Source organism: Asterias rubens, unplaced genomic scaffold, assembly GCF_902459465.1.
Source record: "Asterias rubens unplaced genomic scaffold, eAstRub1.3, whole genome shotgun sequence".
In the NCBI taxonomy this organism is placed as follows: Eukaryota; Metazoa; Echinodermata; class Asteroidea; order Forcipulatida; family Asteriidae; genus Asterias; species Asterias rubens.
Genome location: NW_022985698.1, coordinates 59,285 through 76,836, shown reverse-complemented (window position 1 = coordinate 76,836; position 17,552 = coordinate 59,285). Strand labels below are relative to the sequence as shown.

Below are 17,552 nucleotides of genomic sequence, written 5' to 3'. Positions count from 1 at the left end.
ATTTGCATATATGAATATTTTTAACCAATGACGTAAGTCTACAATCTTTTTTTTAGAGGGGGGTATTATTCATACCGGTGACACTCTTAAGGGATCGTAGCCACCCCATGTCTGTAAGATAACAACTTTGAATGGGTATAATTTCCGCTTTTTCGGAGCCTTCCCATAGTTCTTTGCCCTCCTTTTGCTATGTTGCTTGTGTTTGCTTATACATCTGACGAAGACCCGGTGTGGATCAAAGCTAAGGCTATCTCCCCTACTGGCTCTACACAAATAAGTATATAAACTTATTTTGTACGTCTAAAAGCTTCAAATCATGATCCCTGGATGGAGGCACTCTCCAAATACTAGACCTCATTTTGTCTGTAGAGATTTTCCAGCGTCCATTAGCCGATTAAACCAAAATACGCCTAAACCTAAGGGGGCACTACCCGCTTTTCCCTAACTTCCAAGGCCCAAGCAAGGGGGGACGCCCCAGTGCCGGCCAAGACCAAAAGAGAGGGGCACTCCCCGTTTAGAAACACCCATTTCCAGGGCTCATTACTCAGGGAACTCCCTCATTACGCAAGGCCTACCCAAGTGGGGCACTCGCCATTCAAGGCTTTTTTTTTTTTTTTTTTTTTTTTGAGTATTATTAATGGAATCACTCCCCGATGAAAAACCAAACATGGTCACTCCCCATTTCAAACACCCATTTTTTTCCCGGGTTTATTACTTGGGGCTCTCCCCGATGAAAAGCTAAACAAGAAGATGGGCCATTCCGCTCCCAATTAAAACACAAATTTTTATGGGTTCATTACTGGGGCACTCCCCGAAAGAAAGCTAAACAAAGATGGACACTCCCCTTTTAAAACACACGATTTTCCGGGTTCAATACTTGGGGCACTCCCCGAAGAAAATGGGCACTCCCCATTTCAAACACCTATTTTCCGGGTTCATACTTGGGGCACTCCCCGAAGGAAAACCAAGGATGGGCACTTCCCATCTTAAACACCCAATTTTCCGGGTTCAATACTTGGGGCACTCCCCGAAGGAGCTAACCAAAGATGGAAACTCCCCATTTAAAACACCCATTTTCCGGTTGTATACTTGGGGCACTTCCGGATATAAAACTAACCAAAGATGGGCACTCCCCATTACATAACCGATTTTGTCGGGTTCATTACTTGGGGCACTCCCCGAAGGAAAACTAACCAAGGATGGACACTCCCAATCTTAAACACCCGATTTTCCAGGTTCGATCCTTGGGGCACTCCCAGAAGGAAAGCTAACCAAAGATGGGCACTCCCCATTTAAAACACACGATTTTCCGGGTTCAATACTTGGGGCACTCCGCGAAGAAGATGGACACTCCCCATTTCAAACACCTATTTTCCGGGTTCATACTTGGGGTACTCCCCGAAGGAAAACCAAGGATGGGCACTTCCCATCTTAAACCCCCAATTTTCCGGGTTCAATCCTTGGGGCACTCCCAAAAAGAAAGCTAACCAAAGATGGGCACTCCCCATTTAAAACCCACAATTTTCCGGGTTCAATACTTGGGGCACTCCCCGAAGAAGATGGGCACTCCCCATTTCAAACACCCATTTTCCGGGTTCATACTTGGGGCATTTCCGAACATAAAACTAAACAAACATAGGCACTCCCTGTAATTTCTTAATAGACTAACGAATTAAATCATCAACACTATTAAAAGCAATAATATACGAATTCAATTTCTGCATCAACATGTGCTTTATTCTCTGTTCCTCAGTTTTCCACTCTGCCTCCGTGTGACCTTACACGAGGTCAACTCATTTGCGTAACCAAGTGTGATCACGTGAACACATCACTCTCATTTAAAACACCCAATTTTTTCGGGTTCATTATATACTTCGGGCGCTCCCCGAAGGAAAGCTAAACCAAAGATGGGCACTCCCCATTTAAAACACCCATTTTGGGGATCTAAAGCTAACCAGAGATGGGCACTCCCCATTTTTTCTTTTCTTTCGGGTTCGTTACTTTGGGGCACTCCCCGATGTAAAGCTAACCAACGATGGGCACTCTCCGTTTAAAACACCAATTTCTGGGTTTATACTTGGGGCACTTCCCGATACATGCATAAAGCAAACAAAGATGGGCACTCCCCATATTTACACCCGATTTTTCCGGGTTAATTATACTTGGTGCACTCCCCGAAGGAAAGCTAACCAAAGACGGGCACTCCCCATTTAAAACGGCCATTAATTGTTTCGGGTTCATTAGTTAAGGGCACTCCCCGGTGTAAAGCTAAACAAAAGGGGGCACTACCAATTTAAAACACCCACTTACCATGTTTATTAATATAGGGCACTACCCATGCCTTATGCAAGGCTCACCAAGGATCATGAGGCACTCCCTTTTAAATTACAAATTTTATTCCGGGTTTATCTAAAACATGGATGCAAAGCTAACCAAATAAAAGGGGAGCTCTCCCCATTGGAGCACTGAACTCCGGACCATTATCTAGGGTACCGATCCGAAGCGCCGAATATTTCGTATCTCAATTCAAAAGCTCTGCAGTTTAACCTCAACAAGAAAACAAAATGTTCTACGGCAAAGAACAAAACCTGGCGCCAAGCACGGACTTTTTAAACTAACTACATTGTCTAGGCGCAGCGTGCTCGATAATGAAGCGCGGAGCTCGATTTCATTTGCAGCGAGAGCGGGCCTCGGACCCCTTCGAGATTTCGCGTGAAATTGCGAGCGTTCCGACACTGCTCCTTGAAACCGATGGGAAGTACATTTCCATCAGAGTAAAACCAACATGGTGGGGTAAGTAGCCTTCTCGACAATCTAACGTAGATTTAGAACCCAATTTTTGCCGAATTTAACCCCTCTAAGACATTTTTATTTTCAACTGAAGTGTACTTAAGTTTTCACACTTTTCGAAGAGTAGCCTCACGTTTTTGGTGAACTTGACTGTTTCGAGCATAATGGAGACAAATGAGGTCGATATTATGGTAGACGAAGGGTTTGCGGTCCTCTTGATGGTACATTCACTTCTGCACGTTCAACCGTTGTCGTGTTTTCGGCCTCGTAATTTCAAGAAAAATCACAAATTTCTCCGCTGTTGCGGCACTCATTGTAGTTGTATAGCGTGACGTCACAGTAAACACGATTTTTCTGGTGCTGCTTTTTATTTGTTTTGTCGTTGGACATCGCCGTCGTGGCATGTATTTATAAAATATTTTTTTAAATATCAGAAAGAAGTAGTAGGGTAGGGACCTGAATCCACTAAACATTGTTATAATTATTTAAATGCTCATACTACAGTGACAGTACTAGGTTATTTTGCACACGATGTTTACAAAACACAAGTTTCTGTCTTCAACTTGCTCTTTGTTTTATTGCATTTATATAATTTATGATTGCAGTTGATTTGTTTCTTTTGTTTTGTGTTAGTTGTCCTCTTATTTGAAGTTTAATATTTAATAACCGGATGTGTTTATACCGCAAACCTTATATTAACGTGCTACGGAGTACAGCGCCCCCAGTTTAGGTCCGTGTACAATGAGAATTAGCCTGGTTATTTTTGTCAAATATTTTTTTATTTAAACTATATGATGGGATCTAAACAATGTAAAATTAAAATATTATGTTACTTTTTTTTCCTCCGAACCTCAGGCCTACCCTTGATGACCTACCGTTGTTTCTAGCTTTTGGATAATTCCATCACAAAGTACTTGTCGGAGAACGTGAAGTTGAACATTGACTGCATGGTTTCTTCCTGATGTTGTAACCCAGCCAGATTTCTACGGGGTGGTGCAATGATGCCTGTTCAGGATTGCCGTGCTCAGAGATGTAGTTGGTACCGCTAGGCATGGATAGGTCAAAAAACAGTCTTCCGAGATGAAAGGTGTCGGGACACTTCGTACCTTTGGCACTTCGCACCCTTGGCGCTTCGTACCTTTGCAAGGTACGAAGTGACTTTGGACATTTCGTACCTTGGACACTTTGTACTTTGGACACTTCGTACCTTGGACACTTCGTATCTTGGACACTTCGTATCTTGGACACTTCGTACCTTCTTACAAGACACTTAAGAACCTCGTACTAAGTAAAAGGTCTTGGTGTTTTTTTTTTCTCAAGCTAACAGACCCTGCGAATTCAGTTTGCATGCTTGTGACTTTATCTTTATGAATATTTTTTTAATTTAAATCTAAAGCCTCAAGCCTAATTCATACTTCCTGCGAATGTGAATTCGATACAAATTTTACGTGAATTTAACATCACAACTCTGTTTTCGCTGGGATATTCGCACATCTCAATATTCGCACGTAACGCAATTTTAGCACGTAAAGCAATATTCGCACAATTCAACCTCTGCAAATTATTTGTGAACTTTTGATATCAACATCCGTATCTCATTCACATTCGCAGGAAGTATGAACCAGGCTTGAGGCTTAAGATTTAAATTAAAAAAATATTCATAAACTTGAAAAAAACAAAAACAATCTAGATAGGAACCTTCAGGTAATTTTTTTTAAAAACAATATTAGGTATGTTTTGCTCAGTTGCCGATGATATATTGTCATTCATGTAGTTCTTGATATTAACAAACTTCGTTTCAGAGACAGAAAAAAGATAGTTAAAATGTGAACCAGCTTTTCGACAAAAAGATCTTTGCCAATAGTACTGTATATGTAAAATAATGTTAACGTAAAGAGTAAGCATTGTTCAATTATTGCATTACGGGGTTCTCACCAAGATAAATTACATTGTTTTAATCAATATTCAACGACAGACCAAAAGAATACTTAATGTTGTATTGCAAGTTGCTTTTGATATTTAGAGATAATAGGGAAAATAAGAAACTAGTTGAATTAGAAAGTATAATGTTTACAGATCTCTTAATTACCTGGGTGTTCCTGTAACAACTTTTTTGTTATTAATTCTCCGTGCTGACCTAGCATTAAAAATTTATTTAAACAATCAAGACTCTGTAAAATGTGGATAATTGCATGAGAAATTCCTGCAGCTGAAAGAAGAAATCAAATAAATAAATTAATTCATGAAACAAGAAAATAATGTTGCAGTGTTTTAATAAAAATGTTGTGAACAATTGACCAATCTTGACAGGATAAAAGCATGTGAGAATGGGCAAGTAATGGTGGTCCTTTGAAGGCAATAGTGTTGCTTTAATAAAGGTGTAAACCACGGCGCATATCTACTATTATTTTCGGAGGAATGGCATAATAAAATGCTTCCAAATATAATTGTAATGGGCTTGGCCATTGTACGGCAGACCTACTTTAAACGAATCCCTTTTAGACAAATTCACAACCATTTGAAAAGCCTGGCACCCCAACACCGCATTAATCAGTGTGACGTTTGAAGTAGGGAACAAGACATGACTGCTATGTACGGAAACGCTAGGCAAATGCCTAGCGTTTCCTTACACAGCAGCTGATTGGTTACATTGTTTACATAGGACAGTGAGCATTGTCCATGTTTTGACCAATCACGTGTGGGCTCTCATTTTACAAGCGAGACATGGCGGACTTCTCGATTCTGAACGGTCACGCTGACGAAGACGGATTCTTTTGGTGAACTTGACTGTTTCGAGTGACCTTAGAAATAACGAATATAGCGATAGACTACATTAATAGTTTACCTAACAGTCCATCTGTAAAATTCTTCTGCACGACTTCGTTAAATATTTAAAAAATGACGTTTTTGGAGACCCTTATTTCTGCACAAAGAGGGTAACGTTTTTTGTCCCATATTTCTTATTTTTTGATATATAAAATGATGAAATAATTTTTGTAGGTACAATAAAACCCTGTTGCTCCGTGTTACAAGAGTTTTTGTCTGTTACAGTATATAATATTCCCGAATTGGATTTTTTAAAATGTGTCCTCCGAGCTCTTTATATATTCATAGCCGCGACGGTCATGAATACGAAACAAATGAAATGAGAGGTTTTTCTGACCGGTGCGCCTTGACTCTCAATGGTGCATCAAGTTATCTCAACACACCACTATACCTCGATGGTCCTCTCTACCCCGATAAAATCATTCTTGTATGTCTGTGTGCGCGCTGGCACTTGCACTTACTCATGTACCCACTCATGCGACACCCATGGGCCCACAAGCAATCCACTGACCACCATGGACACTTGATACCACCAAGACGTGCCATTGTTAACCTCTCAACGATTTTACAAAGGGTACCATTATGTCCCATACAAATGCACCCAAGCGCAAAAGGACGGGCCGCCATTGTGTCCGGCAATTGAAACATATATACCAAGACCTCCATGTATATACCATAGATACTATGGACACCAGAATCGCGACTGCGACGGTTGTTCAGCCAAACGTTGTTTCCATGCGTAGATATGACGCCAAATGTCATCTTTGCCGTCGCAGAACCATAAATTTTGCAGTCGGCGTTACCAGTAACGAGTGCAAGGGCGCTAAGAACCGGACTATAGTAAGACGTTTTCGTAAGATTATTTCAAGATGTATCTGATAAGAACAAGAAATCAAACATGCCAGTTCCGGCTTGTTGTTTTGATTCTCTGTGCCGTTCTATTTGTTGTCATCGTGGTCCATCAATACCTGGGACAATCAACGCAAGGTATGTATGCAATTCTGTGTGAGTTTTCACGGTTGCTTGGACCCAAAGGATTAGATCAAGAAAACTATATTATGTAAACGTTTATGTCGTCATGAAAATGTGATAAATAAACTTCTGGATGAAACATGGACACGGTGTCGTGTTGCATCCAAATAACACATTTTTCAAAATAATTTCCATTAAAATGCATTAAAACAAATTCATACTTCACCAAACATTTTCACACTCAAAGGGGAATGCTACATGTGATAATTGGGTAAAATAAATGATTTCTTTTCATAATATGGACAAATATTGCACAAAAATCACACTGTTTCTCAACTTAGTGGAATGACAAAATCTATACTTTATTTTGTGCCGAGACTCATGGTTCATTGAATATTAGTTGGTGGTTTTGATGACGACCAACTGTTATTCTTTTGATCAGCATTGTGATCAGTATTGTGTACGCCGCTTTGACCCACCTTGCCCTGACGGTTGCATTTTTGGTATTTTCACTATTCAACTCGGTTTCATTGTGTGGTGCTGATGTGATTTTTTGTTATGCATGGCTGAATATTGTGGCGACAAGAAACCTTCAACCTTTTCAACTGAATGCATAATTTTATCATATCAGGGGTCGATTTCACAAGCCTCTCCCCAACTTAGCATTAGTCCTATAGGCAATGCTAACAGATAGGGCTAGTCTTAAGTGAAGACCAGGGCCCAATTTCATAGAGCTGCTTAAGCACAAAATTTTGCTTAAGCAAAAAAATCCTTGCTTAGTAAAGTCAGATTACCGGCCAAGACTCCACTCAATTATTATGCTAAGTAAACAACAGCTAAATACCAGTCACAAGCAATGTATATGGCATGACATTTTTGCCAGTAACATGTGAAAAATAAGCGAGCTATTTTCGTGCTTAAGCCATTTTTTTTGCTTAAGCAGCTCTATGAAATTGGCCCCACTTACTGGGGTCCTAACTTCAGATAAGACTAGTCTTATCTCTTTGTGAATTTGGCCCCAGTTCTTCTCAAGTAGGATCAACACGTGAGACCAGTAATAATATTTTGCACATGTTGTGATACCATGTAGTTTTTGTTGGAAGCAGTTTGTAAACAGCCATTTCTATTATCTTTTGAAATAAAGTCACAAATGAATTAGTTTGCTTGTTACATAAAATAAAATTGGAATTGATGCCTGAATTGGTTTATACATTGATGAGATATTTAGGATATCGACGAGAATACCATAAACCGATCAAAATTTCCCCTTTTCCCTATATTTAGTGCCTGCAATAGATTCGAATGACAAAAATGAAGAGCATGAAAGAGTGTCCATCCAAAAAGAAGAAGGCCCACAATTGGTAAGTGGAGTGTAGTATGCTATACACTGTAAGGTTCCCTGTTTGGACTATATTGACCTTTCTTTTGACACACGCAACATGGCCCAATTTCATAAAGCTGTTAAAGGGAGTGGACACCATTGGTAATTTCTCAAAATAATTTTTAGCATAAAAACTTACTTGGTAACGAGCAATCGAGAGCTGTTGTTGATAGTATAAAACATACGGTGAGAAACGGCTCCCTTAAGTAACGTAGTTTTCGAGAAAGAAGTAATTTTCCACGAATTTTATTTCAAGACCTCACAATTAGATATTGAGGTCCCGAAATCAAGCATCTGAAAGCACACAGTTTCGTATGAAAAGGGTGTTTTTCTTCCACCATTATCTCGCAACTTCGACGACCAATTAAGTTCAAATTTTCATAGGTTTGTTATTTTGTGCATGTGTTGAGATACACCAAGTGAGAAGAGTGGTCTTTGACAATTACCAAACGTGTCCAGTGTCTTTAAACAGAAATACTGCTTGACAAATTTCTTTGCAAAATTGGGCCCATTGCCTTTATAGTCACGATTAATGATTCTGTTCCTAATGTCAATGACCTGACTTTAAGTCAGACCCTTTCTAATCCTAATTGAGTGGGGGCACCAGCCACAATAATGCAAGCTTAATGTAATTTTGACTAGTAACCTGTTTCTGTTAAGCAATACCATCCTGTGTTGTTTGTATGTCTTACTGTGTATTTTTATCCGCATAACTTCAATCAATTAATCAAACTACTAAAATACAGCAGCAACATTACTGACTGTGTAAAAAATAAGGGAAGATTCCACTTACATTCTCTGTTACAGTGTATCGTCCGATCCGTTAGCCACCTGAAATTGAAGAGAATTTATTCAAGTTTTTATTTTGGACAAACTTCAGCTAGGATTAATCCAGAAAACTATCACAAGTTTTGAATGGGGAACAGCCATGGCAGTGGCCATTGTGTATGTGCATCACACTAATAAACTCCCACATCAACATGGCACTAATGGGTTAACTGTGTACATTAAAGATATTTGTGCCACCTGTTTAAATGTTAATGTGTTGATGTTTGATAATATTTCAACCTCTCTCTTTTCTTAGACCATGAAGGTAGCGAAATCCACCGAGTATTCGGCAAAGGAGGCCTTTTTGGAAAAACAATCCGGAGTGCAGCTCCAACGTCACAAATACATACAAGAGTCATGTGCGAAACATCCCGAACTAAACATGGGCGGTATTAGCTCCACAACACAAGGACAGTTACTTGTGATCGACAAGCATAAACTCCTCTACTGCTTCATACAAAAGGTGCGTGGAATATTAAAGACACTGGGGTGGATTTCACAAAGGTAGTCATAACTTAGGACTGGTCCTAAAGGCAATGCTAAGAGATAGGACCAGTCCTAAGTTAGGACCAGTGGCCAATTTCATAGAGCTGCTTCGAAGCAAAAAATTTGCTTAAGCACGAAACTAGCTCGCTTATTTTACACGTGTTACACGTAAGATTATTTCAAGATGTATCTGATAAGAACAAGAAATCAAACATGCCAGTTCCGGCTTGTTGTTTTGATTCTCGGTGCCGTTCTATTTGTTGTCTTCGTGGTCCATCAATACCTGGGACAATCAACGCAAGGTATGTATGCAATTCTGTGTGAGTTTTCACGGTTGCTTGGACCCAAATAAAGGATTAGATCAAGAAAACTATATTATGTAAACGTTTATGTCGTCATGAAAATTTGATAAATAAACTTCTGGATGAAACATGGACACGGTGTCGTGTTGCATCCAAATAACACATTTTTCAAAATAATTTCCATTAAAATGCATTAAAACAAATTCATACTTCACCAAACATTTTCACACTCAAAGGGGAATGCTACATGTGATAATTGGGTAAAATAAATGATTTCTTTTCATAATATGGACAAATATTGCACAAAAATCACACTGTTTCTCAACTTAGTGGAATGACAAAATCTATACTTTATTTTGTGCCGAGACTCATGGTTCATTGAATATTAGTTGGTGGTTTTGGTGACGACCAACTGTTATTCTTTTGATCAGCATTGTGATCAGTATTGTGTACGCCGCTTTGACCCACCTTGCCCTGACGGTTGCATTTTTGGTATTTTCACTATTCAACTCGGTTTCATTGTGTGGTGCTGATGTGATTTTTTGTTATGCATGGCTAAATATTGTGGCGACAAGAAACCTTCAACCTTTTCAACTGAATGCATAATTGTATCATATCAGGGGTCGATTTCACAAGCCTCTCCCCAACTTAGCACTAGTCCTATAGGCAATGCTAACTGATAGGGCTAGTCTTAAGTTAGGACCAGTGGCCAATTTCATAGAGCTGCTTCAAAGCAAAAAATTTGCTTAAGCACGAAATTAGCTCGCTTATTTTACACGTGTTACTGGCCAAAATTTCATGCCATATACATTGCTTATGACTAGTATTTAGCTGTTGTTACTTAGCATAACAATTTAGTGGAGTCTTGGCCTGTAATCTGATTTTACTAAGCAATTTTTTTTGCTTAAGCAAATTTTTGTGCTTAAGCAGCTCTATGAAATTGGGCCCAGTAACTCATCCTAACTTAGGACTGGTCCTATCTCTTAGCATTGCCTAGGACTAGTCCTAAGTTAGGACTCCCTTTGTGAAATCCACCCCTGAACCCTCTTGGTAATTGTCAAAGACCAGTCATCTCACTTGGTGTATCTCAACATATGCATAAAATAACAAACCTGTGAACATTTGAGCTCGATTGGTCGTCGGAGTTGCGAGATAACTATGAAGGGAAAAAACACCCTTGTCACACAAGTCGTGTGCTTTCAGATGCTTGATTTCGAGACCTCAAATTCTAAACTTGAAGTCTCGAAATCAATTTCGTTGAAAATTACTTCTTTCTTGAAAACTATGTTACTTCAGAGGGAGTCTTCTCACAATGTGTTACTTTTATACTATCAACATCTCTCAAGTTTCCACTGCATTTAAGGGTCTCAGGGTTTTGATACCTTTTTGAAGATCAACTTTTTGGCCATGACATGTATTCTTCATTACTCACTGTGAATGCAGATGTATATCAACTTTACCTGTAGAAGTTTCAGCCTCATTAGTCGTCAGGTTTTTGAGAAACAAAATGAAAATCACAGAGCAATGTTCTCAGGAGAGCCGCGTAAATCCGTTACCTACCGAGACGACAATACTTTTGTGAAATTTGTTTTGATCATTATTTCTTATAAACCACAGCACCTCAGCGAGTATCATTTTAAGGGAAGCTACTACCATCATTATCTTTAAAGGCAGTGGACACTATTGGTAATTGTCAAAGACTAGCCTTTACAGTTGGTGTATCTCAACATATGCATAAAATAACAAACCTGTGAAAATTTGAGCTCAATCAGTCATCGAACTTGCGAGATAATAATGAAACAAAAAAACACCCTTGTCACACGAAGTTGTGTGCGTTTAGATGGTTGATTTCAAGACCTCAAGTTCTAAATCTGAGGTCTCGAAATCAAACTCGTGGAAAATTACTTCTTTCTCGAAAACTATGGCACTTCAGAGGGAGCCGTTTCTCACAATGTTTTATACCATCATCCTCTCCCCATTACTCGTCACCAAGAAAGGTTTTATGCTAACAATTATTTTGAGTAATTACCAAAAGTGTCCACTGCCTTTATACCAAAATTTAATGTAATACAAAAAATAGCCACACCCTTTAAGGTGTTTGTTACTGTAACTATAGACCTTTCTATTGTCAAATCACAGCCTGAGTTTTTGCCAACCTAGGTTCGAAAAACTAATGAAAGCCATAAATGTAAAAACAAAAACAGACAATGTAACAATGTCAAACAAACAAAAATTGTTGAAAACAAAGCAACCGATCATGAGAGATACATATTTGAAAGCTTGCATAAAATGTTGAATTTGGCCAGAACATCTGTTAACACGATCGATCGGGTGTTTTGCTTAACAACCAGCCGTGCATGCCAACCAGCGCGGTTTGTTCATGAAAAATGGAAAGGTTTAATACGAATTGGTTGTACAAAATGGCGACCATTTTTAGTTCACAAAGCTATTTTAAAACGTTTTTTTTCCCCCAGTCAATCGCTCTTATAGCACAAAGCGGTAAATCAACTCATAACGACGTATAAACAATATACCTTTTCGCAAATACCCATTGCGCAAAGCAACCCAACTAATTTAGAGATAGTCATTACATGGTGTTACCGCAAACCTTTCCATATCGTATTTCCACCATGCAAAGTTTCAAATTCTACTTGTCATTGTGTTTGCTGACAGGCTGGGTGCACCAACTGGAAGAGACTGCTTATGGTGATGGATGGTAATCAGAATCGAACGGAAGATATCACAACAGGAATGGCCCACGCGTACTTTAGTGAAAACAAAAGGACACTCCGTTCGTTCAACACAAGAGAACAACAACACCGTCTGGAAACATATACCAAGTTCATCTTCACACGGCATCCATTTGAGCGTGTTCTGTCAGCGTACGGAAATAAGTTCGCAAACATGGATGTTTACAGAGGGTCTCCGCCCTACCAAAAAATTGGCAAGTACATCATGAAGAAGTTCAGGAAGAATGCAACGATGAGGGAGCTTAATACTGGCGAGACTATCACGTGGAGTGAGTGGGCTTCTTACCTCGCCAAAGCTAACAAAGCTTTGTTTGACTTACACTGGAAAGAGTTCTATCAGCTTTGTTCTCCGTGTAAAATAAACTACGACTATATTGGCACGTTAGACACCGTCTATGACGATTCCGAATACATCATGTCGAAGTTGGATGTGCAGACAAAGGTTTCGTATCCGCCCAAAAGTGTAAGTGTTCCGTCGAATGGCTCGGAAAACTTTGACCACTACATGAGTCAGTTGAGCAAAGAACAAATTCAAAACCTTTGGGAGGTTTACCAGTTGGACTTTGAGCTCTTTGGGTACCCGAAACCTTCATTCTAATGAATACAGCGTTATAGCATTTTTGACGTATGGTGGACACTATGCGAGTGCACTGTTTGGTTTGGGTACATCAAGACAAATTTACCCCAAACCAATCAGTGTCCCACAGTACTGTGTCCACTGTACTCAAAATGACCTATTGACAGCACAAAGTCTTGGTCCTTGTCTTGCAAATACATCTCATCAATTTATTATTTTTGCTTATGATATCTGTTTTGTAATATTTTGTTTATTATGTGATATCTTTCCAAGGGTAGTATGACAACAATATTTATTTCGTTATACATGCAACAAGGGACCTCCTATTGTCCCTCTATTGTTTGTACCCAAACTGTTTAGCAACGACCGTCATGGTATTGTGCACACTGTCCAACGGGGGACCTTTACCCAATTAGGAATCCTATTGTCCCTCTTTTAGTCATACCCTAAACTTTTGGCAAAGGTTGTCATTGGTATTGTGCATACGTCCAACTGGGGACCTTAACCCAACTATAGAAACCCTATTGTCCCTCTGTTATAGTTGTACCCTAACTTTTGGCAAAGGCTGTCATCGTGTGCACACTATGCAACGGGGGACCTTTACCCAATTAGGAATCCTATAGTCCCTCTTTTAGTTGTGTCAGGGTCTGGCAACTTTCATTTATCACAGCCCCTTTAACGCGGTAAGCCACTTTGCTTCGCTTTGTAGGTACTTACATTGCCTTAATGTAGTACGTCTTATCAAATTGGTTCTAAAATTAGTTTGTCTTCAAATTTCACATTAATAGTAACGTGGGATTTACAAGTTATCATTTAATATTTCATTAGGTCGTCATTGGGTATTTTAACTCCCTGATGAGTCTACAAATGTAGTTTTCTTTTGCGCGCGGAGTGATTTCTTTCTGCACTAGGGCTAACGTTGCCTATACGTTTGACCAGTGCAAGTTGCATTGAAGGGTCGCCATTGTTTGAAGACTATACGAGACTTTGAGGCAATCAAAATACGGCGTTAAAAGTTTCCACCGCTTTCGCGGTGGAATTGAAGAACATAATATATCTGGGAGTGGTTATCCAACCCAATTTCGTTTGTGGACTCTGGTGAGTGGATATTTATTTTACATTTCATTGTATAAATCTGTTATTTGTGGCTATAAACATTTGTCATTATTTGTAAGTGGATGAGTTTCACTGTGCACCTGTAGGGCTATCTATTCACCATGCGTGACTGTATTAGTATGTGTATTTATTACAGCCCAGATTGTGGCGTGGGACGCCTTATAGACATGGTCGGTTAGAAGAGCTAGTGCCTATATCCCAGGTGTCTGGTAAGTCCAGAATTATTAATTGATCATATTAGTATTATTTTTAACTACAACAAAAGTGAGTTAGATTATTGTAAAACAAACTAAATGTATTGTCTCTCTGTACCTTTGTTGTAGGGGATTTAATTGGGTTTGATTAAAATATCATAAGACAATCAACGACCATCAGTTGGACTGTATAGACTCCATTTTCTTTCCCGAGTGAATTGTTACTGCATCTGAACGGAGGAGTAATCCTCACCCCGGTGTTGTGGCTACATACACACATCAACCCCAGGCTACACCCCAGTAGACCCTGACAGTTGTACCCATAGAGCTAGGGTTGTACCCTAAACTTTTGGCAAAGGTTGTCATTGGTATTGTGCACACTGTCCAACGGGGACCTTTACCCAATTAGGAATCCTATTGTCCCTCTTTTAGTCATACCCTAAACTTTTGGCAAAGGCTGTCATTGGTATTGTGCACACTGTCCAACGGGGACCTTTACCCAATTAGGAATCCTATTGTCCCTCTTTTAGTCATACCCTAAACTTTTGGCAAAGGTTGTCATTGGTATTGTGCACACTGTCCAACGGGGACCTTTACCCAATTAGGAATCCTAATGTCCCTCTTTTAGTCATACCCTAAACTTTTGGCAAAGGCTGTCATTGGTATTGTGCATACGTCCAACTGGGGACCTTTACCCAACTATATGAACCTATTGTCTCTTATTCTTTACATGCGTCCGGTTTAACATGTACCCCAATCCCGCCGCACCCCACGAATGCACATAGGATTTGTGGGGTCCTGCCTTTGGTGTTCTATACTTCCTTTTCGAATAAATTCCTCGGTGGGGTCCATGTTCAACCATGGAGGAAGGAATAGAAGGAGCTCGAACGAAGGGACTTCAAAAGTCGAACCTGCGGTACCGCGGTCGTTTAACAACACCTCGTAATCACCGACATACCTTATACAGACAATGGGCGACCTGGCGTATGTGAGTTTGCGCGTGTGCACTTGGTTCTTCTCTCAACCATGGTGTCGTATGACGTATGGATATAATACAGAAAAACAACTTTTTTGAGACCTGATAAAAATTTTGTACACTTGTTAACCAAATCGAAAAACACAATTGAATACCAACCACCCTCGTGTGCTAATACCCAAATTTTGAACCACCGCTAGTGACCGGAAAGTAACAAAAAAATGAAAAAATATGCCATGATGTTTCAGTGAAACACCACAAACGGTAAATGAAAACGTGTATATTCACAATTCTTGTCTCCAATGATTCAACTTTACACGAAGGCAACGGTGCAGAGCGGGGGTACCGCACGTTCTGTACAAAGAAATCTAATCCTGCTCGTTAATCGGCCGTCCAGCTGGTGGTCTCCTATCTTTTTCTACTGGCCAGACAGGGGCATTGTCAGTGTATTCTTTTGTTACTCTGCGGTTTTGCGGGTCGTTCGAGCTCCTTCTATTCCTTCCTCCATGGTTCAACACAGAAGAACTACTCGTGGGGGTTGGGGAGGATCTATTGCTCAAATATTGTTTATTTACAATAAACCTCTTCAAAAGCCCACAGTTCTGTGTTGCAAACAGCAGAGGACAATCAGCACAAACATTATTAATAACTCGGTATTGATTAAATACGTTGTACTTCTGATATTTTGTAAATGCTTTTTCCGTAAAGACACTTTTTATGTAATATTGTTACTTGAACTTTTGACAACTGTTTAACTTTCGTGGTGTGTGTTTTAATTAAAGCCTGTAGATGGTCCATTTAGTGGTTTATATTTTAATAAATCTTGTTATGCTCTTTGAATAATATGTCCGCCTCTTGTTTGGTTACATTAAACAGCGCCTTGGGGGGAAACTAGATGAATCTGTTGCAGTGTGCTTCAAAAGGAAGATTATTATTATTGGTTTATTAAAAATGCAAACATGACGGCTAAAAAAGGCCGAATTGCGGATGCATATATACAAAGAGTAAAAATATAAAAATTCAATGAAAGGTCTAGCTATAGTAAAGTTGGCAGCACCCAGTATCGCCCATTGCGTTACTGTGCCCCTACAGAACCAGGATATCAGTGTTATAGAGTGGGTTGCCCAATCGCCAGGTTCCCCCTTTTGCTAGTGTAAATCCGTAGGACAGTATTTAAGAGAAAGGACCATGGAAGGACCAAAATCATTCGGTGCTAGGTTGCGGGCGTTGCCGGTGTGGCAGGAGATAATAGGGACTTTTCGTTTTCGACGGTTCTGCGACGGTTGTTCAGCTAAACGTTGTCGTTTTCAGCACAACGAAGATTCATCCCAAGTACTGTCGTAGAAATTGAGGGACGACCGTCCTCAAAGCCGACGCATGCGCAGATGACGCCAAATGTCATCTTTACCGTCGCAGAACCATCCGTCGTCGAAAACGAAAAGTCCCTACTGTCTCCCCTAGGGCGAACTGTGTACAAACTTCTGAATATGCGCCCTCTGTTGAATTCTCCTCCTCCAACCCATGTAAATTTCCCATAAGGGGGACAGAATTTCCACAGGGGACAGAATTCCCTGGAACACCGGAGCACTGTTCCTTTCACCCGGGCTGTATTCCAGACCTGGAATTCATTCTAACATATGTTTCTTAGTGACCAATGTTTCTTTGTAATTTTTAAATGCTCTCAATTGCCAACGTGTCAAATGGTTCAATTTCTAAAATGTTCCGCCTTTTTAAAGATGCTATGTCAGATTTTTGGCCCCTTTTATTCAAAAATTGAGTGAATGGTATTTCAAAGAGTATCACCCGCTCTGACGAAAACAAGTTTAACTTTTACTTTTAATGTTCAGGAACCATGACAAAAATTAAAAACGTTTCTTATAAAACACATAAGAATTGGTCACGTGATATATGGTCGGGATCCCGACAAAAACTAATTTTGAGCACTTTATTTCACTGCTACTAATAATTGGCAGACTTTTTCGAGCAATGGCTCAAATGAAAGCTTGTAACTTTCTCGACCCCCATCAAAATACCTATTGAATTTTTAATCAAAATTTTCGGGTCAAATCGCCCAAAAATCTGACAAAGCTAAATAATTAATAGTAACAGGTATTTATATTGCGCTTTTCCACAACATGATCAAAGCGCTTTTTGATTGCTTGTTTTTATGTTTATACTTAATGCTGTTTTGGGTAGTGGTTAGGTTCGCTTTTGGGCAATCCCTAGATTCCTGTTTGCTCTTTGTCTTTTGGTACGTCCCTAATACTTTCGTCATGTTTTACACATTTCTAGTATTTTGCTGCTGTATGTTTTCGATGTTTTCTAACACCCGAATGAATAAATGAATACATAAA

At 39.6% G+C, this 17,552-nt stretch overlaps 1 protein-coding gene across 1 annotated transcript; it reads left to right on the top strand.

Moving 5' to 3' along the window:
- The first annotated feature begins 6,251 nt into the window (after positions 1 to 6,251).
- On the top strand, positions 6,252 to 14,402 carry LOC117305742 (carbohydrate sulfotransferase 11-like). The gene is made up of 4 exons (XM_033790617.1): positions 6,252 to 6,603; positions 7,873 to 7,949; positions 9,054 to 9,260; positions 12,259 to 14,402. Exons 1-4 carry the CDS (start codon positions 6,486 to 6,488, stop codon positions 12,931 to 12,933), a joined length of 1,077 nt encoding a protein of 358 aa, XP_033646508.1. The 5' UTR covers positions 6,252 to 6,485; the 3' UTR covers positions 12,934 to 14,402.
- Positions 14,403 to 17,552: the final 3,150 nt, after the last annotated feature.